The sequence below is a fragment of the Zonotrichia leucophrys genome, chromosome 9, assembly GCF_028769735.1.
Source record: "Zonotrichia leucophrys gambelii isolate GWCS_2022_RI chromosome 9, RI_Zleu_2.0, whole genome shotgun sequence".
NCBI lineage: Eukaryota > Metazoa > Chordata > Aves > Passeriformes > Passerellidae > Zonotrichia > Zonotrichia leucophrys.
The window spans coordinates 13,962,315-13,987,924 of record NC_088179.1 but is presented as its reverse complement, the minus strand read 5'-3'; the positions used below and the strand labels follow the sequence as shown (position 1 = coordinate 13,987,924).

General features: G+C 45.1%; 1 protein-coding gene across 1 annotated transcript in view; it reads right to left on the bottom strand.

Annotated features, from left to right (window-relative positions):
• Window positions 1–24,760, bottom strand: part of FGF12 (fibroblast growth factor 12) — a 218,723-nt gene extending 193,963 nt beyond the window's left edge. Inside the window, exons 1-2 of the mRNA XM_064720753.1 lie at window positions 24,666–24,760; window positions 24,417–24,557 (exon numbers count right to left, since the gene is read on the bottom strand). Of these exons, the coding sequence (XP_064576823.1) occupies window positions 24,417–24,429 (13 nt within the window). The 5' untranslated portion in view covers window positions 24,430–24,557; window positions 24,666–24,760. The remainder of the gene's footprint in view (window positions 1–24,416; window positions 24,558–24,665) is intronic.
• Window positions 24,761–25,610: the final 850 nt, after the last annotated feature.

Here is a 25,610-nt window from a genome sequence, read left to right as displayed (position 1 = left end):
CTGCAGTAATTGGTTTTAACCTGCTGCACACAAAGCACAGCACAGTGTGTCTGGCTTGACCATATTGAAGCAAAGCTGTGTTTTGATCTCATTACCCTGAGATCAGCACCACCTTCTCCCGAACAAAGTTAATGCTTGCTTAGCTCTCTGCAGTCCTCACCCTCCAGTGTGGACCGCACCAAGTTTACCTCCCTCTGCACGGGGCCCAGATGTGACACTCGTGCTTTAGCACCTGTAACTACACCAGAAGCTCTCAGTGACATTTAGGAGGCAGTCACTCAAGACAGTCAGAAATACTGACCAGTGAGTCCAGGCTGTGAGGCTGCCACAGTGTAATGCTGTGCTGCAGCTCTGAGGCACTGAAGGGAGGCTGCACATCTGCAAGGAGGAGCTGGGCCACGTGCAGAGCTTTACAAACCACTTCTGCTGCCAGCTGCTTTGAATGAGCCACAGCCACCTCTGCCTGGCCTCAGCCTACAGGCATGAAGAGTCCTGAGCTTGCAGCACTTCTGGAAGTTAAAGGTGTTGAAGTTTCCCCCACTGTTTTCTATGCTCCCTATTTCATGCATCAATAAAACCAAACCACCACCTCCAGATTTCCCTCAGCTTTAAAGAGCTCGTTATTCGACTGCAGAAACATATAAACCATTTTGAACTCTCTAAAGACATATTCCCTGAAAGGAGAAAAATTTCCCTAGATGGTCACATTCAGCTTCTTTATGGACCATAACTGCTACTCAGTCCTTTTCAGCAGGAATGCCCTGAAGGGATGACTGGAACCTGGACTGAAAGCACCAGGTATCAGACACAGACACACAAAAGAGACAGCTCTTGTCAAGTGTTTGCATTTTAACAGGTAAATAAAACAACCTGACTGCACATCAAAAGTATGGCAAAGGGACAAAACATGACCAAGGGTCAGAGCAAACAAATGGACAGACAAGACTATTACCACCATGTCCTGAAACCCTTCCAGCAGCTTTTTCTCCTTCCCTGACTAGCTGCCTACCTGCTGAACATGGCCCTTGGCTGTAATTTCTGTGTAGACCTATCTTACTGATGCAGAAAAGTAAACAGTAAGTGGAGCTGCACCACAGCTGCAGTCATCATCAGATATTCTTCTCAGCAGCCACGGGATGATTTGTCACTTCTGCATCAACATTCATTTTGGGTGCTCAGCTCCACAAACAGTCCAAACAGTAGTCATTCATTCACCATTTGATCCAAAAATAGACTTGGGTTGGCAAGAAACAGGTCACCAGGAAAATGTAATTCAGCAGACAGAATCAGCAGCTATCACTACCCCCAGCAAACCAAAGTCACCCCTGGCAACTTCAAATCAATGAGTGCACAAGAATAACCAGCCCAGCTCCTGATGCCAACTTGTTCACCATAAATACACTCCCATTCATTTTTCCATCTCCATTGTTGAGACCCAACTCAAAATCATTGTCCAGCTCTCAAGTATAGACAGAACAGTTATTTTCTGAAGGTCCAACTTTGTTTCTGCTTCCAAGTCAGGTTATTTCTCACACCCCCACAATGTCTATGCTAGATCAACTGAATGTTGTTGGAGCTGCACTCTCAGTTCTGAAGTGCTGATAGAGAGATTACCTTTGAATTTACCTGTGTAACTTTAGAAGTGACTTAGAAAAAAGCCAAAACCCAGTATTTGCAGTGTAGCTCTAACTAACCAAATTTGCTATCAGAGTTCAGGTAACATTTGCCATCACCACTTCTATCAGTGGCACACAGAGTGTGATAAACAGCTGCTGTTGTAGTTAATAAGCATGGGTATTTCTTCTACTTCTGTGTAGACACAAACATAAAAATGCAGAGTGTGTATGTTCTTGTCCATAGTCACCGGCCATAGAGAGCTGCTGCAGGGTACTACCAGAGAAAACCCTAATAATACAAAACTGCACACCTGGACCAATTCATGGTACCAGCCAACAGTACTGAAGCAGCTCAGTGTACTTCTGGTGCACTTCTGCCTTTTGACACAGACAGCATGTGGAACTGCTGGCTCCCAGTTGCTCCAAGGGGTAAAAGGTGCTCCCAGGTAGCTCTTAAAGAAGTCTTTTGGTCATAAATGCATTTTAATTGAAGCTTAATTAGGAGAAGCAATCTTGATTAAATTTACTTGAGGAAAAGGTTTCTCAGGTCGAGGTTAGCAACAGAGACCAGTACTCTGAACAGATGGGTTATCCAGGTATCCAGACCATTCCTCTCTGTCTAAATAAGCAGTAGAAAAGCATCTATTACCAAGAAAAAGCAGTAGAGGAAAAAGAATACTCAATTTAAACTGCCAGTAACATAACCTGCAGCAGTTGCTGTATACATAGCTGCAGAAACACAAGATAATTCCCAAGATCTTAACTTGGATTTAGCAGACAAGAGACCAGCATTTGATTCCCTGCTCACCAAACGCCCAAGGAGCCAGAATTCCAAGAACAGTTTCTGTGAAGCATATTGTTATTGCCAGGCTGCATCTTGCACGGCTGTGCTGGCCAGAGTCCCCACTGAGAGGGGACCTGGGAGAACTGGCTCCCTGATCTGGCCCAGGCTTCCAACACTGCAGCAACTGGCATGAAAACCCTCCTGCCAGGCTGCTATGGAGAAAGCAGGCATTTATGCTCGTCATGTCCACAGAGAAAGTGTGAGGGCTCTGTGCTTAGATGCAAAACATCAATAGCTATATGAAGAACATATATATTCAGAATACATATATTCAGAAAATATATATATTCAGAAAAAATATATAAATAATATATATAATATATATTAAGAATATATAAAGAATATATATTAAGAATTTCCCAAACAGCTTTTATTGTTCAGGCACTAATCTCAACACAGAATTTTACTAGGTATTACCAGGTATTTTCTTTTTCATTCTGCAACACCCGCAGGTGATAACTGTCAGATTAATATTAAATGTTTGGTTTAGAAGTGTCTGTTTTTTTCTTGAGAGAAATTCCAGCACCTTTGTTCTATGCACTAGGAAGATGCCAGTGTTTTTATGTGTGTGCTGTGTCAACACAGACAACTGGGGACCATGGTAGGTGCCCTCTGCAGCAGGCACCATCCCAAAGCTCAGAACATTTCATAAACACTAACTGAGCCTTAAGGCATCCACAGTGAAACATTATGACCTCCCTTTCACAGATGGACACACTGAGGTTGTGACTTGCCAGTGGACAATGTTACTTCTATTTCTGCTTCTGGCTCCAGCTTACAGAGCATCCTGGCACAGGTCCCTGCACCAAGCACCTCCCTGGTGTGGGCACAACTTCTCCACACACTTCCAAAAGCTTGCACCAGGCCTGCTGCTAATTTAACAAAGACACAGGATCAGCACATCAGGAAAGGAGCTTTGGCAGCTCCCACAATGACTTTTCTGAGAAGCTGGCAACCATCAGGGCTGCTCCTGGAAGCCTGAAGTTCAGGGCTGCAACTGTGCTTCCAAGTTTAAACTGCAGCCCATGGGAAATTTATGTGCATCCATACAGAAATGCAGCAGAATGAACCCTCTTGAATTATTTTTTAAGCTTTTTTTAAAAACACTCCTCCCCACTTTCCCCCATGTTAACAAGCCCAGCAACACTGCCAGCAGCAAGTTAGAGCTATGAGACATTTATCAACAACCATTCTTCCAATAACTAAGTGAAAAGCTGCATAGAACCCTGCTGTTACCACAGAGAGGCACTTACCCCATCTCAAAGCTTATTTTATGCTCATGAGCTTATACCCAGATTTCCTTCTCTGCTACAAGCAAGCTGTTTAAAGGGTTTCTAACTTAAAATGGAAAATGGCTTTTTTAAAGCTTAAAAGTCACAACAGAATGCTCCACACGCCCAGCATGTCAAGCCAACACACACAGAGCAAGACAACCATAATGCAGTATCTTCTTAGGCAGCTTCCTAACACCTTCCTGCCTCAGAAGAGCCTTCTTTCACTCCCTGTTTCCCCCTCCTGCCTAGCATATCTTTTCTAAGCCCCTCAAGCATTATCTCAGCATTGTTGCCTCATCCTGGTGCACCAGGGTGCTGCTGGAGGTGCTCAAGGGTTTTTTAGCAACCCCAGAGGTGTGCACAGCTAACCTGTAGCTTGCAGCCTGCCTTCTCCCAGGCAGACAGATGTTGAGCTCAGCTGAAGCTATTAGGGAAGACAAACCAGGTTTCCATGGTTATGGGAGCCTGAGCTACTCATCTCAGGCAAAGAAATGCAATGCATGAACCACTGTTAGGAAGCAGCAGAAACAAGGCCAGACTTCTGGGCAGCTGTGTAGAACAGCTCCTTGATGTTTTACATGCAGGCACCAGCACAAAAAAACAACCAAACAACTTCCTTGACAGCCTGGAGATCTGCAGGCTTAGACAGCAGCAGTGTCATCCATGTTCCTCTGCACTTGTGCTGGGGCAGTGTCTGCAGCACAGATGGGCAGGGCTGTGTTTGTGGCCCTTGCTCACCTGGGAGAGCCTTACTACCCTCGAAAGGGGGTCCATGCTGCAGGATGAGGCATTTCTTTATTACCAGAGAGAGTGAACTGTCAATAGATCAGAGCTGCTGGTCTCACAGGCGAGATGAAGCAGGTGCAGGCTACTCTTGGGGCACAAATAAAAAGCTTGTGCATGAAAACCCTGTGAAGGCAAACTCTGCAGGTGTGAATTTGCAAATCTGTCCCATTAAATTAGAAGGTTTTGGCTCAGTGTGCTGCAAAAATACACACAGAAAGGCACAGACCCCTCCTTCCCCTTCCCTCAGCAAAGCATAACACAGTTTCCTTCATGCTGTCCCAAAAGTAAAATGGTTTACGATCAAAAGCCCATGCTGCTTCAAACTGAAACGCTGATGAGGCTGAGGATGCTGACACAATGTGCAAGTGACAACTGCAGAGCCCCAGCACATTTCTGAGGCAGTGACTCTCCAGGGCAGGGAACATCACATTCTCAATCCCATTTATGGTGCTAGAATAGCATCACAGCTATGTTAATTCCCAGGCAAGGAAATTATTCTTTCAGAGCGGAATAAAATAGATTTCAGGGTTATTTTGGGAGTTCAGACCAGGGAATGAGTTGATCACCTTTCCCCATCCCCCTGATATTTCTCTCTACAGCTACTGCCTGTCCTGACATCACAGCAGCTCAGGCTTAGCAACACCTGTACCTGATAATCAAACTCTACCAACACCTTGCAAACCTGTGAACCCTGTGCTGCCAAAGCCTGCCTGCCTGAAGCTCATGACCTTCCTCCAGGGCAGGCACCATGTGCTCCCCCAGCAATGGGCATTGTCCACACACACTCCCAGCCTGAAACTCCGGTTTCATTCCCCCAAGCCACTGCCCCACTGCAGAGCACAGGGGTACCAGAGCCAATAATGCTAGAATAGAGACACTTATCCATACTTATCCAGTATGGAATCAGATCAACCTAAGCCCATTACTTTTCCACAGTGTTTGACCCTGATCTGGAATTAACAAATCAATTAAAAAATTATTTTCCCTTCTTCTGACAAGAAACAAGCCGTCACCATCAGTAATGCTGTATCCAAGTCTCTAGGACTTTTCAGAAGAGCACAAAAGGCCTGAGGAGAAGCAACTCAGAAACATCCAAGAAGGAAGGCATTTTTTTTTCCTATTTCAGGGCAGATTTGGCTGGTATTGACCACTCAAGGATGACTTCACTTTCTAAAGAGTCACCTGTGGGACACTAATTTGTTTGGCAAATGAGACTCGGTGGGGGGCAAAAACACAAACACACATACAATGCCAAGGCAGTGCTTAGAACTGCACATTAAAACTTCTCCAAAGTGCCTAGCTGGAAAATAGGCTTTCACAGATCCATATTCTGTAGGACAAACAATGATTTTGTAATTTCTTTGACCACACCATATTGCATATTTTAGCAGACCTAAGCAATCTTGTGAAAACCACACAGAGGAATTGCTGGAGCTCAGCACCTGCCCATCAGGGTGTCTTAGGCAAACTGCTTGCTGAGGCAACATTTGAGACTCCACTTAAAATATATTTGCCTTAGCAAGGGTTATTCCTAAACAATTAGTGCTACTCTCCTCAAGGTTGTACATTATTCATTTAGCTCTTCTGAGGCACCCAAGGAGGATCCAAGATGTACAAATTTTATGGGCAGTTCAAGCTCAGGGCAAGGATCTGATGATGTTCTCTCTCCAGTAAAACTCTGCTGGCCAAAGGCACCCAAGAGCAGCTCATGAGTGCTCAAACTGCACAGCATCAAATGCTTGGGGGTTTTTAATTTGTCCATCAACTGCAATGACTTGTGAGCTCACCTGCTTGACCTTCTCACCCTAAATCCCTGCAATAAAATTGCAGTAATTTGTGCTCCTTACAACCAAATTTGACCCCTCTTCTCTTCATTCAAACCAAGTGCATTTTAACAGCAGCTCGCTGGGAATGCCTTGGGACACTCAGGTGCATCAGGTGATTCCTTCTCCTCTCTTAGGCAGGGATAGGAAGGAAAAAGCCACACTCACACAAGGCACTGCTGCTCTGAGGGGCTGCAGAGGCTCAGCAAAAGGAAATGTCCCTTCTACTGACCACAGCCCTCAGCTCAGCTTGGCTTTGGTCAGTGATTTGCAGGTCTCTCAAACATCCATCTCTGGTTGTCCCCACACTTTGATAAAGATAGAATTGGAAGAAACCATCCTGCACTGGACAGATAAGGATACCAAGTGTCTGTGTCTGCATCCCACTGTACATCCCTGTTATGGGCATCCCTGATGGCCTACAAAGCAGTGAAGGTTTGGGTTGTCACCTGTTTTCTCAAGTAACTATGCAGAGACTGAAAGGAAAGGAAATCTAGATCTACCAGATACTTTTCAATATAATCCTTCTGTGTAATATGCTAATAAGTATAGTTCAAAATAAATCAATAAACCCAAGTAACCAACAGAGGAAGGAATTTCTTGATGACAGAAACATCCATTAATGTCTTGTTGGTTGAGCTTCAGAAAAGGCCTGGCTAATCTATAAATAGCTATATATAGTGTTTCCTCTCCAAAACCAAGAATGAAGTGCAAAGGCAAATTACTCAGTAAGGCTGGTGCCCAGTGACTTGGAGTGCTGGCACACTGTTCTGTCATTCACACAGGGCCAGATATAAAGTCAATGTCTACATGGTTAAACAGCTTTCCAGAAGTAGTGCTGGCACAGGGCAAGGCAGCAGTGGGAGCAGACTGCTGTCCCACAGCACATGTCACAGAGCTGACACTTTGATAGCTTTTCTCTCTCAGCTCTGTGCAGCAGGTTTGTCCCACCAGGACTGCAGACCTGGGAGAAGGCAAACCCTGCCAGCACAGCCCTACATGCAGCTCCCGCACAGCCAGGAGGGAGAACAACTCCAAAACCAGGCCAGCATCCCAGCCCCACCTGCACAGCCCAACCTCTGCTCAGGGGCTCCTGACCAGGCACTGCCACGAGCAATGGGGAGCTGGGACAGGGCAATACCTCCAGGGCAGCCCACACAGCCCACTGTGCCATGAGACCCTGGGCTGGGAAAAACCCAGAATAAAAGTGAGGTTGCACAGTTGCATGACTGGTTTTGCAGCAGCAGGAGCTCTGTGCTGGCTGTGCAGTAGCTCAGTTTGTAGCTCAAAATAAACTTGCTTTTCTGCTGCCCCCATGGAGCAAGGACCACTGCCCACACTCACGCTGGACCTCAACCCTTTGCCTTTAAGACACCACCATGAAGAAAGTATCCAGGGTTTAAACTGACACTCTGTCCATGGTCCTGACAACCTACAGCCCATGCAGGAATGTGCTACAATAACATTCTCATGTCTGCCCCAAGCTTCTGACTGGTTTCTAGATGGAATTTAACAAAACCAGGGTTTTTTGGCTTATACAAGAAGTAGCCTGTCACCCAGGTAAAAGCACTGAAGATAACTAGCCAGCAGCACAGATCTACACAAATCTAGGAAATCATTTCATACGGATACAATGCTTTTTGAAGAAAGCACACACTATAAAGCAGTTCTTATCTTGAGCCTTTTCCTTCAGGTTTTGAGAAGTGTCTTAGTATTTGTTTGTTGCTTTTCAATACTATCTGAGCAGAGATTAGACAGCAGCTGATGTTGTGAACACTGTGCATAGATCTTTGAGAAATATCCATCTTCCATACAGAGCAATCAACCATGAGACACTGAACCACTGATAGTGAACAGTTTCAATTCAGAGTAAAAGCAAAAACTGAATCTGCCCTGATATATCTGTTATTTTCTAAATTAAGTGTAGGCTTTCAAATGAATTACACTTCATAATAACTGGGGACCGGCAAAGCTCTATTATCTTTTCACAAAGTATCCTTATGTGTAGGCTACAGAAATAAACACTGTGATTTGATATCTCCTTTTCCATAACAGGCAGGAGTATCACCTACACATAGATACTTCTGCATATTTTCATTTCTACTAATATCTTAGGATCCAAGGCCCTATAACTGAAAGGCACACCTTAATGAATGTGTACTCACCTCTCAGTCTCTGAGCAGGTCACATCCGCCTCTGGCAAAAAACACCTTTAAATCTGCATGATGTAACCATTTCCCTGTACTCCCTGATTTTCCAGCAGGTAACTTGTTTTTGAAGTTGCAGTTCAAAGGCTGTCTATCTTTGAAGGCCGGGCCATGCCTCCAAAAGCACAGCCTCCATGCTTGCCAGCCCGAGCAAAGGCATTGCTCTGTCCTCAGAGCAGCCCTCTTCTGAGTCTGTGTTACTCCTTCAGGGAGCCTTGTGCTTGGAGGAAAATCAAAACCCCTGCAGGCACTGAACTCCAATTTATAAGGACCACAGTACTCCTATGGGAATGCTCAGGATGCAGGCAGGTAGAAAAAGAAAGTGAACACCCTAGAGATCTAGCTTTCTCTGAACTCCAAAAAACCTTCACTTAAGACTAAAATCCACATCCTTTAATCTCTGTATATCCACTGAGATATTTACATGTGAGTAAATAGCAGAAAACATCACATTTCCTTAAAACCCCTAAATCCAGGAATCATATGTGCTAAAAGCAAGCATAATTACTGTGCTGACTTACTGCTGCTCCATTTCTTTATGCCAAAGGAAGGCAATAATATCCTCACTCAGGCCATCTGCATATGAACCAGGGCCACAGGTGCTTTGTCAACAAGCCCCCTGACTTTCTTTATTACTACTCTTGAGAATTGTCTTTTGGATTTCTACCCCACCCCACCAATTATGCAAGAACAACTCTGCATTTTCCAACGAAGAGACCATCTCATCAGGGTGACTGCAGTGAAGTATCATACAAATAAAAATGTTCTGCCCTCTTCAACTAACCCAAAAATAGCTGAATATTTTTAATAAGTTCAGCTACCTTTCCCTACTAACACACTGCTTCAAACTTGTGGTTCACACCCTCATTCTCTTATTATAGGAAAGTCCCTGGAGAACTACATCTTTCACATTGCACTAAGGAGTCTCCCTGTCGTTCATTAGAGATATGAATTTTCTGATGTTCTAGCTCAGAGCATCGTGGAAAAGTGTTTTACTCCTAACTGTGCTGGAATGAGACTTTTCCTGGCACTTTCAAGGGTGACCTTGAGTAAGTGGCTCTACTCTGTTCCTCATTTTCCTTTGCAACACTGATAAAGCTTTTGGTTTCCTTTTTATAGCACTGATATCCACAAATGCAAAGAGCTATGCAACAATTTAGTGTTGCATGTCACAAAGGCTGGCATTTCACCAGGCAGGCTGATTTGAGAGGAGGGAAGAATGGAGTCCAGCTGCCAGGCTCAGCTCCAGAAGCCATGTGGCATTAGGAAAAACATTGAAACCTATGAGAATGAAGTTTTGGCTCCTTTGGCAAAACATGAAATTTCACATGAACATGTGTCACCTGAACATCCTTGAGATGCTGATCTAGGCTTAAACAGAAGAAACAAAACAAAGCAATTCCATACTGATGAAATGGTTTCAAGTACCACAAATTCCCCATTCCATCTTTCCTTAGTCTGAACAACTGCTAGTATTGAAATATTTGAACTTTTTAGGAAATAGGTATTTCAAAAGTTATTCAAGTCTCTACCAGAGCTGAAAAACTTGGCCTTTGCAAATATTCCTATTTTATTTCCAGTTACATGGTGAGCACCACCACCACCATAAGGAGCTGTCATTGCTTCTCCCTGACCCAGCTTTGCAACAGAACAAAATGGACCATTTTCAGAAAAATATTTTGGGTTCTTTGGTTTCTACCCTGTATTGGTGAAATAGCAACATTATTCAAACAGACAGGATCAGGTAGGGAGCATTACAGCACCTTGACTTAAGCACCAGCAGCATAAAATGCATAAGAGCCTGAGATGTTGACTTGAGATGTGCCAGTTCTATTGCAGGCACAGGTGGGAGTGCCAGGACAGGGGTGACTGCGAAAGTCAAAGGGAACATGACAAGACAAATACAGGAAAAGCACCCACTGATACAGGTGCTTATTGATTTGGGCCTCTCAATGGCCATTTTACACTTTTATGTAACTGTGAGTGGTGTGCCCCTGTCAGGGTTTGGTGAGATTGACTCACTGACCTCTCTGAACAGTCCCAAATACACCCATCACCCACAGAAACAGCCAACTAGTACCTGAGACACCTCAAAATCAAGACAGCACAACTCTTCTTCCCCTTCCTTCATAGAAAGGTGATTAAAAATAGCCACCTGTTAGAAGCACACAGAGCCACAGAGAGCCCTGGGTATTTACCTCCAGCAAAGAGCCATAAGAAAAAGAAAGGAAACAATTACCCAAAGAATAATGTTCTTCCACATCATTTCTCTATGTTAACTTTTCTATTACTTCAAATATTTGTCTTGGAAGATCTTTTTCTGCATGAAAAATTAGATTTACTGTGCATGGAACCTTTACAGATTATTAAGCCAAACCAACTACACTATTTAAAACTTAAAATATGGTCACTATAATAATTTCATAAAACATGTAGATTTTAAAATTAAGAGTGATTATATCCACAATCTATAATATTTTCATAGCTCTATAAAAATTCTCAGATATTTTAAAGTATTAAATGTTTTATGTAAGAAGAGCTCCTCCTTACCCCAAGGATTTCAGTTCCACCAGGAAGAGCCTACCAATCGGCTCTTTCTAGTAGGAAAATATTAACAGTATCTTTTGCACAAAAGTCTAGTGTGCCCTGAAAAATGGTGCAAACAACTGAACAAGTCCTTCAGTCCTGGTTAATGGAAATGTTACACATGCAGGACAAAACGTGGAGAGGACAAAACGTGACGCACTCAGCGTTTGGTCACATGCACTCCTAATTTCATTTACCAGTCAAGGGAATTTTCATCTGCCAGGCTCACAGCAAACCAGCTATAACACAATTATGGGACTGCAATCTTCTGCCATCCCAATGACTACAAGATTGTACAGCAAGTATTGGAGCTGACAGCACAGGAGGAGAAAAAGATGTTATGAAATGCCAGGTGATTAGCAATTGTAGCAGAAATGGGACAACTATGAGGACTGCTACTTCTGTCCCTTCATCTGTGTTTCCATAAGGTTGTCCTTCAGTGAGAGCCCAGATCAGCCTAGAGAACACAGCAAACTTACAGGAACACTTCTCAGACCCGATGTTTTCCTAGTGCCTCTGCATCACCATCTTTACTGGGGACAGGATTAGGGCTGAGGCACAGCAGGGACATTACCACCCCATGAGACCCACATCAGGGGACTGCCTAAACATACAGCCCTTGATAACAGCTAAGAAAAAACTCCACACAATACAAGATGGTACAATAGTGATCACCTGGAAAAGAAAAAACAAACCAAAAAAACCCAAAAAATAACCCAAACAAATAGAACAGAGGTTTCCTCGTGTCCCTGTCTAAAACAGCTCCTTCTACAATCTTCAACCACCATGTAGGCTGCTGCAGCCCTACTGCAATGCCTCTAGGCCCAACACTATGATCTTACCCACAGTCACTGAACACTGCTCTCTGCTTGTTGCTGAAGTGGTGAAAAGCTATTGGGATTCATCCTCCAAGAAATAACTGGTAAACTTCAACTTTGCTAGTCATGATCGCAGCCAGCATGGGATGCATCTCTCCAGTTTAAACTCATCTGAGATGTTTCAGAGACAGCTGTGAGCTATGAACTTCAGAAAAAGGTGCAGCGGGAAGCTCACATCACCCCACTAGGCTGGGGGTGAACATGTGCTTTAGTAGTATAATGGCTCAAAACCTTTCGGATTAGCAGGAGAAAACAAAACATCAGTGCCCTGGTTTCAGGGCTGCATTATGCACCAATCTTCATTCCACTGAGCAGCACAGAAGATTTAAAAGCAATTTCAACAATTTTTACAATTCAGAGGCAGGATATAACCCAGGAGTCCTGCTGCTCTGTACTATCCTCTTCCTTATGACCGTAAAGATGATTTTCCCAAAGCTCCCTGAGCTCTCTGGCCAACAACACAACATCAAGAGCTGGATCCAGCCATTCCCAAATTGTAAACGCTGCCCAGGAAAGGTCTCAGATCAGCACTGATCTCACACTAAAGCCATGCTGGGTTTCTCATGTTACTCCTACATAAGAAAATAAAGACCTCAACCCCAGTGCACTCATCAACACGTACTGTCCAGACAGCCTCAGACTAAATCCAGAGCCAAAGTCAGTCTCCATGCACAGTAACTCCACTAACCAGAGTTCTTTATGGAATTCTAACCATTCTTTCTTTATGGAATACAGACATAAGTGGCTAAACCCAAGTGATTTAAAAACTGGTGTATTGAACTTGGCACAGCTGTGTAAAACTCTGGCTCTCCATCCCCACACTTTTTTGCCAGCATGGGTTGAGCTGAGAGCCAAGGGGTTTCTTTTCCAGAGGAGAAGGAGCTGATTTATTGCCTTATGTAGCTGTAATTAGCCCTTCCAGGAACAGAACTGACAGTCCAATATGTCTTTCAGCAAAAAATAAGGATCCAATATCAGACCCATCCAGGTTTGTCTTATATCAAGTAAGTTCACTGAGTTCACTGCCCATGCTGTGATATTTCTGGATTGCTCTATCATTAACTGGGGTCATAATTAGAGACAAGCTGATTGTATTTTCCCCTCAAGGAGGTACATGAGATTTTCAACTCATTACACTCAGGGCATTCAGCAGCCATTGGCTGATGGCCACCTTGGTCACCATTTCTGGGACCAAGCAGCACCACTATAAATATTTGGAGTCCATAGCCACCAGTGCCAGCTGGAGCTGTTCTGGGACATGGGGGGAAAGCCACCTAGTTCATAAACCAATGTGGTTTGAATGGTGCTTTTTTGGTAAAGCTAAAAGATAATCTATCCAGATGAGGTCACATCTTCATGGATCTAAACTATTTCCCATGGCCTTGCATGACATTTGAGGCAATAACCATTGGCAAACAATGGGCAGAACATTTGCAGCTGGGACCTTCTGCACAGAAATATGTGATACAGTCAATTGTAACACTTGCAATTTAGAGATCAGTTCTGTTGAACTGTTCTGGGAAACCCTAAGGAAAAAGTTAGTTTTAAAGCTTTCAATAACCCATTATTGTTTGTTAATAGCATTAATAACAGTAATTAATAATATTTTCCCCCAAGGAAATAATTTCAAAACAACTTCAAACTAACATGTTATTTAGAAATGAAATTCAGTATTTTTGAAGAGAAGAATACACAGGCTTGTCTGATGATGTACCTTTCCTTTCTGGCAAATAGCACTGTGTCTTCTTTACAAAGGAAAATGAAATGAAAACCTGGAAACAACCATTTTTCCCAACAACTTAAGCTCCATACAGCTAGAAGATGTGTAAAGTTGATTAGGGAAACAGTACAAAAGCTAAAAACAGTGATAAAGCTTTATGGTCCATATGTACCTCCACCTGGAAAGGACTTAAAAGCATCCCACGAAATCCCCAATCCCTGAGAAAGCTGTAAGAGTTGCCTATTGTGATACCTCCTTCCAAAAACAGTGTACAGTAAAATTGTTGAGCTTACAAACATGAGTTCAATGTCATTTGTGCTGTTTATATTACCACAGGTGCTGACAAACTCTTGTGACTCTAAGGCAAGATCCATCAGAAAGTGCAGAGTCCAGGAAACCCCTGACTGGCCTGGATGGTAAGGGAACTATTGGGTCCCATCCAGCTCAGCAGAGAAATGTCAGAAAATTGGATTTCCTGCAAAATAGATCTGATTTTTAGGCAGCTCCATTGCAAACAGAAGGGAAAAGAGGTAGATGCTAAACTTCAGTGTTTCTGACAGACAGACAACAGCCCAAGATGTCCTGCCTTCAGCTTTGCTAGGACACTGACAGAACTGACCTGAAGGTACCGGAGGGGCTGAGATGGGAGATATCTACCTACACAATCCCAATTTTCTCCAAGCCAATTGCCCACCACAGCTACTTTCAAAATCAGCTGGAGCCACAGTCAGAACATGCTCTGTTTGGTTTGGATTACCAAATCACCATGCAGCTTCTGGGTAATAAAGCTAACTTCAGGAATACAAGAGCAGCCCTGCCTTTGAGATTATGGAGCATAAACTCATGCTTCACACAAGCATAAATGCATTTCAGTGGTGGCGATGCCAGCTTTAACAGTGCTGAGAGTCAGCGAGACTCTTCTGGATTCACTGCTCCTGAAAATCTTTAAATAAAAAAGGACCTGCCTGTGTTTTCATGCATACAGCAGTATGTCTGTAATGGGCCATCCACCCAAAAATCCCCACTGTCTGGCTGACTAGCACAGAGCACTGCTTGCACTAGAAGATTCCCCTGAATGCAAAGCTCAGCATCAGCCTCAATGTCCTGGTCTCAATTTCACAGACAGCAGAGCATGAGGCTAAATTCTGCACTCATATCTGCTGTCATCAACCTCAGGGCGGTGCCACAGAAGGTACAATTTAACCAAAACCAGTATTTTCTTACTATAAATAATTAAGATTTTAAACACACTCTGTTCTTTGTCTCTGTATACTGCCCACGGCTGTATGCTTTAGTATGTCAGGCTTTTCCTCACTATTTCTGGGAACCTTCTAATCAAAGGAGGGGAGAAATTCATCCCTAGTGCCTTTATTTTCCCTTTTTTAAAGAAACAAACAAAAAACACCCCACAAAGTCTTGCTGTTCCTGGATGTGGATATTTTTTGAGAGGGGAATGCACTAAAAGCACCATTTAGGTCTGAGAGCCTGCAATGCATGTTACTGAGAGATGAATCACGCAAATAAAACTGACAGGTAAATCTAGATATCCAGCACTATGTTTAGTAGCAATGGCAGAGACATGTCTCAGCACAGAACCACTTGTTGTAGTGTAATTCATAGTCATTTTTAAGATGGGGTGGATAATCTGACTTTTGAAGATACCACATTGTAGTAATGACTTATGCTCTGAACAGAAAGAGACATGGTTCTTGCAGGAAAATCCTGGGAAGCTGTGAAGAAACTTAGAGAAAAAGAATTCAAACAATTATCTCTCTTTCTGTAACCATTGTTTATAGATATGGTTCTCCAGAGTGTAGTTCATAGTTCACCAACAGTGTGAGAGAAGATTGCTAAAGGGCAATCAGGTCTCAGGTCCACTATTGTTTCCATAAGAACTGTAGATTTCTAATAATAAAGTATCTTTTCATGCCTTCTGATGATAAAATCTCTGTACCACCTTTAACTATCCCCAATACCCCTTCAGTGATCCCACATAGCAATTTTAATAGCACCTGCTAACACAAATGCCTCAAGGCTATGTAATTTGTACCAATAAAGGAAATTGCCTTCAAAGTGGCTGGAAGAAAGTAAAAGGTAAATAAGCCACAAATGTTTGCTAGTTTACCATCCCCTTGAACCAACATAAAATTACTTCTTCAAGCCTTTGCTACTTCTTCAACAGTTAATAGTCAAGGTCTAAAGGCAGTTAAATAGGTCTCACACCATATCATCAGTATTATTTCCTTTGTTTTCAGTTCAGTAAGGCATTAGAGACCTGGCCTTTGCCTACTGACCAAATGAGGCATTTATCTCACCACTGCAAATCAAGAACAGCTCCACGTACTTCATTTAAAATCTTGACTGGAAGAGGAGACTCAGGACAATAATTTTTAAACTTCTCTGCTGACTCCCCCAGCACTTCTCATATTGCAACAAAATGGTTATAATTTGCAGTATGATATTTCTCCACTGGGGCACACTGATAGGAATAAGAAGTTTAAAAATTAACAGATGACTTTGTCAATGCAATTATTTGATAATGTATGGCACCAGTTAACAGGCAGTCTCAGAATACCAGGAGCGTTGGTCAATACTAAAAGGGAATGTGAATTCAAGGCCAGAAAATATCTCAAAAGCTCAGATTCAGCTTTCAAAGAGATCAAATAAGCTGGAAATATTATAAAAAGCAGGTCTTGCTGAGGAAGCTTATTCTACTGTCTGCCCAGTTATGCTGCAATGGCTTGTTAGTATCAAATTAGGAAATCCAAGTCTCCCTTCATGTATAATTAACTTTTTTTCCCCTCCATTTACTGAAGGTGCTGGATTCCACATTTTTCCTCATTTTGGCATTACTGCTGTTCCCCTGTCACTTACAGTATGGTAGAGCCACTAGCATGTATAAGACTGACTTCAGAGCCACTCTAAAGGGCCAGAGAAATGAGCATTTCTGCATCATGGCAAGCAGTGTGTGCAAAGATTCTCAAGTAGAGAATGAATACTCTATGTGCTCTCCTTGAAAAAACTCAGAAAACTAAAGTGAATCTTAAAATAATATCTATGATGGAATGATAATTCTGCCTATGTGGAATATGTTGGTGTTTGTTTCTGATCTTTCTAAAGCCATTGCTGCAAAATATTTGTGACAAGTGTCATACTCACTGAAGTGTTCCAAAATATATATTCAGAACTACGCATCAATAAAGGATGAAGCTCTGAGGGCTGTCCTTCAAAGAAGAACTTTATTTCACCCTGCTCAATTTCATACAGGTTTGATCTTTCAAGCTGCACAGACCCCTGTAATTCCACTCCACCCCAAATCACATCACAGCCAAACAACCACCACCACCTCTGGATTCTGTTTCTCAATGCCCCAAGTAATGATAAACACAGAAATGAGAAGTAGAGATCAGAGTGCCAGTGAGAGGAGGAAGGGGTGAGGTCCAGAATCTGGAACCAGAGAGTTTAAGCTCCTCAGTTGGGTCTTGTTAGAGACCAACATCAACTGAAGATCCCTCAGGGCGGCCTCCAGTTCCACAGCTGCTTGCATAGTGGAATCACAACACTCAAGTACACCTATCCTACCAACAAACTTGCCTACCTGGACTTGGAGAGAAAAATAACCAATGATAGCACTTTGCATTGGAGTAAGCATTGCATACAACTCTCAGTGACCAGATGGGCCTCAGTCAACATGAGGAGGCCTTCCTGCTTGTCAGCCTCTTTTGGAAATAGCATTAAATGCCAGGAAAGTGTTTTTACATCAATAATACATTCCCAGTGACTTAGAAGGAAGGCAACTTTCCCTCATTATACCAATAAGAAATGCAGCACTTCTGGAGGATTTGTGAAGAAAATCCAAGTAGCTACATTCAGCAAATTAACCTTACCTATTGAAAGCTGATGGCAGATTAAGCCAGCCTTAAGCCAGCCTCCAGCGGGGGGGATGAAACACAGAAGGAAGAAGCACAGCTCAAGGAAAAAAAAAAACCACAGCTTTTCAAATTAGAAATGCTGTTCCATGCTTCCCTGATTTCTTGCTTTGCACATGCTATTAAAAATAGCAAGCAGAAACGCCTTAGTTCTCCTCTCCAAGTGCACATCCTGATGCACACACAGCCTCCCTCGGCCGCGCGCGCCGCAGGAGCACTCGTGGAGCAGCCATCATCTCCAGCCACAAGATCCCTACTGAAACATGACGACACCAGAAATGCCTTAATTCAATCTGAGCAGAAAAGCCAGAGCTCTCAATGTGCATCCCCACAGAAGTATCGAATCATAAGGTTCATCCAAACCCGAGACCTGGGAGAAGAAACTCAATGAATTAGCCTGGTGATTTGCAGTCTTATTGACTATAAAGAACTCTTTGAAAAGGCAGGGATACAGGAGTTATATTAAAAGGAAACCTCCTTGCATCACTGACAGGAAAATAGTCAACTTTTTCTTCGATCATTTTAAGCATAACAGCATTATTAAAGGCTTTGCAATTTGAGTGAAAGCATTAATTACTATATCCATCAGGAATATTTTTCATTGTCAAATTGCCTTTTACCATGCTAATAAACACCATGATTTGCATGTAAAAATTAATAATGTTACCTCATTTATAGGTCAAAACACACAGACTAAAATAGTTTCTGCAATTCTTCCTAAATAACTAGCTCTTGCATATCAAGTTTTATGGCACATTAAAAAATGAGTGCAATTCAGACAAGATTTGAATAGCTGAGTAGATAGAGAGGGAAAGATAAGAGCAAATAAGAAAAATCTTCTGGTAAGCTAAGTCTCAAAAAAAAAAACTTACAAAAATAATCACATTTTTTAAAAATTTCTGGACCCCATGTGACCTAGGGATGAAACAGCTGTACGCAGGTCATTACTCAAAGTATCCACAGATTACGCCTCCAGCCACTCTGGGTATAAATGGTATGTCAGAACAACTGAATGCATTAAAAAAATTACTTTCAATTACTCTCGCATTTCATTCAGTCTAAAAACAACATCCACAGTTCCCATGTAGATTGTGTAAAAGGGTTGAAGGGTTTTCATAAAAGCCTGATGACCAAGTCCTGAACTAATTTTTATAAGATTAATAGGGTCCTCCTCCCACCTTTGTTTAGTAACCTGGTGGGTTTGTTGGTATGGAGGACTATGAGCATGGCCACTTTTCCTGCCCATTACCTGCTAGAGCATGTTAGAGGCCTGTTAGAGCTCAGATGCTCCCTGGGGTACCACATCTACTTCCCTCAACATCAGATTGGCTTGGATCACCCTTCTCATTCAGAAGGTGCAGTTGCCCACCCATAGTATTTCAGCAGCTATCAAATGATGGTTAATAAAGGTATTAACCTCTTCTAGGTGGCAGCAAATAGGCAAGGTTGGTTCATTTTGCCAGAGCCACACAGCAACCCAAGCTCTTCTCTTTGAGCGCTCTCAGGACAGTCATGTTTGTGTTGATTTCTAAAGCAATTGGAAAAGACATTTCTCTCCCTTTCTGAAATGCATTAAAGAAAAGCAAGACCGCAGTGCTAACTTAGTGCCTGACATTCCCCTCCTCTTTTGGTGGAGTTTGAAGCACAGCACCAAAGCAGTCTCTCACAGCACCCCACTCCAGCCTCAGGGATAAGGTGATAAGGTCAGACGATCAAAGTGCTCCCCTGCTATACAGAAAGCTGGTACCTACATTGAAATGCACAGCCTGGGGCATGGGGGAGCAAGCAAAAAAAGAACAGGCCATTTATTTACCTCCCCAAATATGCTTCCCTGTGTCAACCTTCAAGCAGCCAGTTTGAGAACTGCTGGCCTCAGTGACATGTCCTGGATCTCACACAGAACATCACTGCAAAGGCTGAGAACATGGAGCTGCCTCCTCTGTGCAAAATGCACTGCTCAGAGGAGCCTCTGACCATCTTGACAGACATGCAAGCACTCCCCAAAAAAGAAAACAGTTCTGTAACAAAAGTAGCAGTCCCACTGTTTTGTTTGCATTGCAAATAAGCACCTAAGGTGTCCCGTGGGACCCAGACTTTCCAAAGCAATCTGCACTACTCCAACACATGTGTGACAGTATGTGCTGCAGACTCACCTCCAACAAACACAGGGCAGGTCAGGAAGGTGTATTATGGGGTACAGTTTGACGTGAGCATCTCAGACAGCTTCAGGACATGAACTATGTCTTGGATCTTTAAGATCTTTCCTTTGATTGTTGAAGAAAGCCACAGAGGTGGGAACAGTGCACAGTAACCTCCAGAACTGCATGTTCTCACTTGCCACCCTCTCTCACCTTGTCCACAAAGTCTGTCTTCAATCCTAACATTCACTGGCTCTTGTTGGGTTTTGATCACAAGTTCTTCAAGGTGAAGATTCTGTCCTTTACAGGCATAGCATGCAGGCAGCTGCACAGAGGAAGCAGGCCCACAATGCTGGGGCTGGCCAAGGAGGCTTCAGAGCACCTCTGGTGGGACAAGATGGATCAAACCACTCTCCCCATTCTCATATCCACAAGACAGCACAATGCAAAGAGCTCAGACCAGTCTGCCAGTGCCAGGAAGGGGAACCCTGTGCCCTGAGTAAATGGGATCTTACTGCTTAAGGCCTTCCACTTACAGGCCTGAACATCCCATATCTATGAACAGCAGCATTGTGGCTTGTCTACAAAGCAAAAATCCTGCTCCCAGCTTTGTCACTGGGAAGAGAACATGACTCAGGTAACACTACTGTGGCAGCATCTGCCTAGGACAGTCACACTGCAGAGATGTCCTCTGCAGACATCTCCTCAAAGCCCTGCTGCTTTGGGACCCTGAGCAGAAGAGAGCTGGAAGAACAGGTTCCCTGCTTCCCCCACACAGCCCCCTGAGCATGAGGATGGGGGTCCTGTGAGCAGACCTACTGCATGGAGAATGTCTCTCCAGCAAGGCAGGACCATGGCTCAGGGGGCTGACAAGAGCATCTCCACATCTCAGCTACATGCTTTAATTTTGCTGTCCCCATAGACCAGCTGACAAGAGCAAGTCCTGCTGTATTTCCTAGCTAACAGCATCCTGTGCTGAAGGCAGCCTGCCCAGCCACCCCAGAGCCACCAGTACCAGCACTGACTTCCAGGGATAGCAGAGAGCACCAAGAACTGGCTGAGCCTCTAAAGAAGGTTCAGACTGGCAGCCTGGCCCTGCCCCCCATACAACATTGACACATCAAGACCCCAGTCCCCACCTCAAGCAAGATAAAAGTAGTAATCTGGGTCTTCTAGCAGTGAGGGAGAATGTGATTTCTGTATTTTCAGGAGTACAGAAAAGCATACTGCACCTTTAGAAGAGAGGAGCTCTCCCTGCAGCAAGGCCAGCCTGCAGTCCCTCTCCACTCCATCCAGAAGCCTAGGGATCCATTCCACACCGTGGAGCTTGACTCTTGTTTGGCTGATTCCTTTTCCAGCCTCTGATTCTGAACATCACTGCATGACGTTCCTTCCTCTGCTAAGCATCTTTCTAACTGTGACTGAAGAATCTGGCAAGTGACCAAGTATTCTTTAACCTCCACATTAACTATTGTTAGCTTTGGCAAAGCCCAGCTCCTGGGATGCCTGATGTGGTATCGCTTACTGCTGCAGCCCACAGGAACTGCTGTAGTGGCGAGATTCAGAGAACAGGGATCAGGTAGCAGATGCAAAACAGAGCTCTCACCCACGGTGCCCTGCATCCCCCACTGCCTAATGAGCTCTGGGAACAGCTACAACTTTTAAGCTCCTTACTTCTGCAAAAGGTTTGCAGACAGTGAATGTGCAGAACAGAGTCAGAGAAGCTCTAAGTTAGATGAGGCCAAATGCTACTTTTAGATCACCAAGATGTGTTGGTAACTTTGCAGCTCCATAGAGTGTTATTTATCTTTTAGGCATGGTGAGGAGATAGAGATGTTTGGCTCTAGCCAGCTGTGTCTGCTGGAAGATGGCACAGGCAGGCTGCACCACCTCCTCAAACCTCAACAGAGCCCTCTTGGCTTGTACTCTTACTGCTACATTCCCAACAGTAAAGTTCTTAGTCCCACATCCCACTGCACAAAAACTAGGATATATCTTTCTCCCCTCATTCTCATGAGTAAGCCCAACCAGTGAAATCAGTTATGGCTGCTCTAAGCAGTGCCAGAGATGGTTCTTTAGCCCATTTTTTACTGCAGACTGCAGGCTTTGCAAAGCACCAGCCCCAGCCATATTCAGACAACCAAGTTCTACTGATGGCAGATCCTGTGCAGAAATGTCCACAGCCTTCATCAGGGATAGCTGAATTCAGGGACCAGACGGCAGGTTTTCTTAAACAGACTTTATGTTGCTTAATATAGCACACACTCTTCCTCAGTATCTGCACAACACTGAGTTGGAGATGTTCTGAGATTTGCACTGAGGAAGACTGGAGAGGTGGGAGAAAGGCTGCAGGAGGAATCATTTAAAAAGCAAGAGATGACTTTGGAGAAGCATCATCTGCAAGCAACAATCTCCTAACAGAGGACTGGCAATGCAGAGGCCTGGTTAGTAATGAAAACAAAATGTGAACCAGTGCATAGTCAGGCTATGCAGCTGCAAATCCATCCAGGATTAGCCTCAAAAGCTGAAGATGTGAAGAGTTGAGTCTGGCTCATAGCTTTCCTCCGGGGGGATGTCCTGCATTGTGCCTCACTGTACACCTACACAAAACTGCTCTGTGATCCCGTGCACCGCAGGCCTTCTTGTGCCACTCCAGCACTACCCAAGTCACAAAAACTACTTCAGTGCCAGCACAACTGGAGCCCTGCCGTGAGAAGGCTTCCTTTGCCTTCTCATTTATTCATTGAGATGCCAAAGTTCCCTGTGTATTTCCTTTATGGTCAACCCTGCTTTGGACCCATCTCATTTCAGTACCTTGATTTCTGCTGGGTTTGCTCTCAACAGTCCTTCTTTTTACATAGAGGAAACTCAGTATTTGTTCCCTTCCCCTACCCCATGGAGGAAAATCTCTAGTAACAGCAAATTGCTCAGAATTTTTTTGCATCAAAATGAGTATTGACTCTTGGGCATGCTTCAATCCCACTACCCCACCACAGCCAAGTACCCAGAAACATGGGCTGCTGCAGAGCCCATAAACACCAGTACCAGCAGCCCCAAAACCTGCCTCAGCAGACACTCACTGCCAGTTCAGGCAGCAACTGCAGCATAACACAGGATAAGAGTTGGGCAACTCTCCTTCTGGAGGTGCTTTAGCCACCAGCTACCTGGATCCTTGTTTCATTGCAGATGTTTCCTTCCTGCTCCCTGCACAACTGCTCCAGCTACACGAGCTCCATCCGAAGTTCCACGGAGAGCCTTTTCCCTGCCCCTGTAGTGCATGACAAGGCACGCAGTGTGTTATACTCAAGTCACAGTCCATTTGTTTCTCATCAAGGCAAGTACCAACAGGACATTCAAAAGGCAAAGGTGGCCATCTCAGGTTAACTGTGAAAACAGCATGGAGAGTACAAAAAATCTCTGTAGCGCTAGCATGACTGCTGTGAGCTTTTTAATTTAAGTAAAGTCTTCGCAGATACGCCTTCTTAAGAGGTACTTACGTGTTCCCCAAGCCCTGGTATGTTTATTGATCACTGCCCACAAGAAACTGTACTTTATAGGGCATACTGCCTCCTTATGATTGAAATAGCTTCCTTCCTTAATCAGCATATAATCAGATATTCCCACACAGGAGAACTATAGCCCTGATTGACAAGATAGTTACAAAAATAAACCCCAAGTTTAAATATAGCTTGCTCGTCTCCCTGGAAGGTATGTAGTATTGTGTTATACAAGTCTACCATAATTTTCCTTGAATTAATATAGTCCATATTGCCCCACTGCCCTGATCACTATCAATTAAACTGCTCACAGATCTGTGTTGTACAGGACAGCTGGCAGCTATGTTGGGTGGGAATGGCAACTCGCCTTTCCTCTGCATGCACTGACTTACCATCAGTACTTCACTGGCAATTAACACGTACAGGCTTTGAGTTCACGTACCAGTTGAATGTGTGATTTCCAGTGCAATTGTAGAGATGGATAGGTAAATAACTGTGCAGGACCACACAGCTATGTATGGGAACAAAATGCATATGCTCAACCTGAAGGGATATACGTGGATGAGATATCTCCGTATGCAAACACGCAAGCTAGCCAGGCAAGATTTAATTATCTCCTCTTTCCAGGGTGGACAGTTCAATAGCACAATACTCGTTGCATTTCTTCCAATCTGTCAGGATGTTCTGATGTATTAAATATGCAATGTAACGAGGGCAGAGCTCTATAGCCCTGATCTCGTTTAAGAAAAAAAGAAAAATGAGATTTATTGTTTTTAAACCCATTCTAATCATAAAATGCTTTTCATCTGTTAAAAACCTCCCCATTGCTGACTGGCTAAAAATCATGGGACAGACCTCATATTTATTATGCAAATCCTTAGCATTAAGAAAACAAATCACTAACTAACATCCGTCTCGCCCTAAAGGAAAATAAATTTACAGAACCAGCACCTCTCCCCTCACTCCGTGGGCAGCGGGCCGAGCAGCCCGCGGCTCGGCAGGGACGCTCCCCGCGGGTGCTGCAATGTCCCCAGCACAGCGGCAGCCTCGGCCGCCCGGCCCCGCACCAGCCCGGCCACTGCGGTCCTTCCGCCGCCGCCCCCCCGCGCCCGACCCACCTTTCCCTTCCATCGCGGAGCCTTGCGAGCGCCGGCAAGTTGCGGGAAGACGCGCACCCTCCTCAGCCGAGAGCCCGGCGGGCAGAGCCGGCCGCCTCTGCCTCGCTCCGCGGTGGGGACGGCGCTGTCACAGCCCCGGAGCTGCAAGCAAGTAAGCAAGCGGCGGGGGGCACGGCGTGAGCGGCCGGGCCCCCCCGGCCCCGCGGGGAGCGGAGCGGAGCGGGGCTGGGCGCGGGGGGAGCGCGTTACCTGGCGGGAGCTGTCCCTGGCCGAGCGGTGCTGCGGGGGCGAGTGGCTCCGCGGCCCGCCGCGCTGCCTGGCACCGCCCGCATGCGCGCCCCGCCCGCGGCCCGCGCCCCGCCCCCGCACCGCGGCACCGCCGGGCCCGGCTGCGGGATCCGCGCCGCGCACACACAGCGGCTGTGGGAACCGGCCCCGGCCGCGCACGCACAGCGGCTCCGGGCTCGGGGAACCGGCAGCGGCCGCGCACACACAGCGGCTCCGAGCTCGGGGAACCGGCACCGGCCGCGATACACAGCGGCTCCGAGCTCGGGGAACCGGCACCGGCCGCGATACACAGCGGCTCCGAGCTCGGGGAACCGGCACCGGCCGCGCACACACAGCGGCTCCGAGCTCGGGGAACCGGCACCGGTCGCGCACACACAGCGGCTCCGAGCTCGGTGCTCAGCGCGGGCACCGGCACGCCGGCAGAGCTCCCGGGCCGGGCCGGGCCCCCGCAGCCGTGCGCCCGCAGCCCCGCTGCTGCAGGAGCGCGGCCGGTCCCGCAGGTGCCCCGCAAAACCCCAGACCACAACTCCCACACAGGCGGGTCGGGGAGAGCGCTGCGCTCGCCCCCAGCCTCCCTGATCCTGCGCCACGCTGAGCCCGCACACCTGCGGACTCGGAGAGGAGCTCTCGGAAGATGCCCGGACTCATGTTCAGGCCTTCCCTGGATGTGTTGTTTCAAGATTAATTATGCTGATTCATAAAACGTCCACCTCTTGGCTAGTTTATGCTTTTCCACCTTTGCATCCAGCCACTGGATTTCATTCCTGCATTTCACTCATCCTCCAACTCATTAATAAAATAAGCAGTCCCCTGCTAATAAGTTGATAAAACATTGATACCAGGATCAAGTCACTCTTTTTTGGAGAACAAAGAGTTCTTTCCTGTTACCATGGATGTTCCACTTTG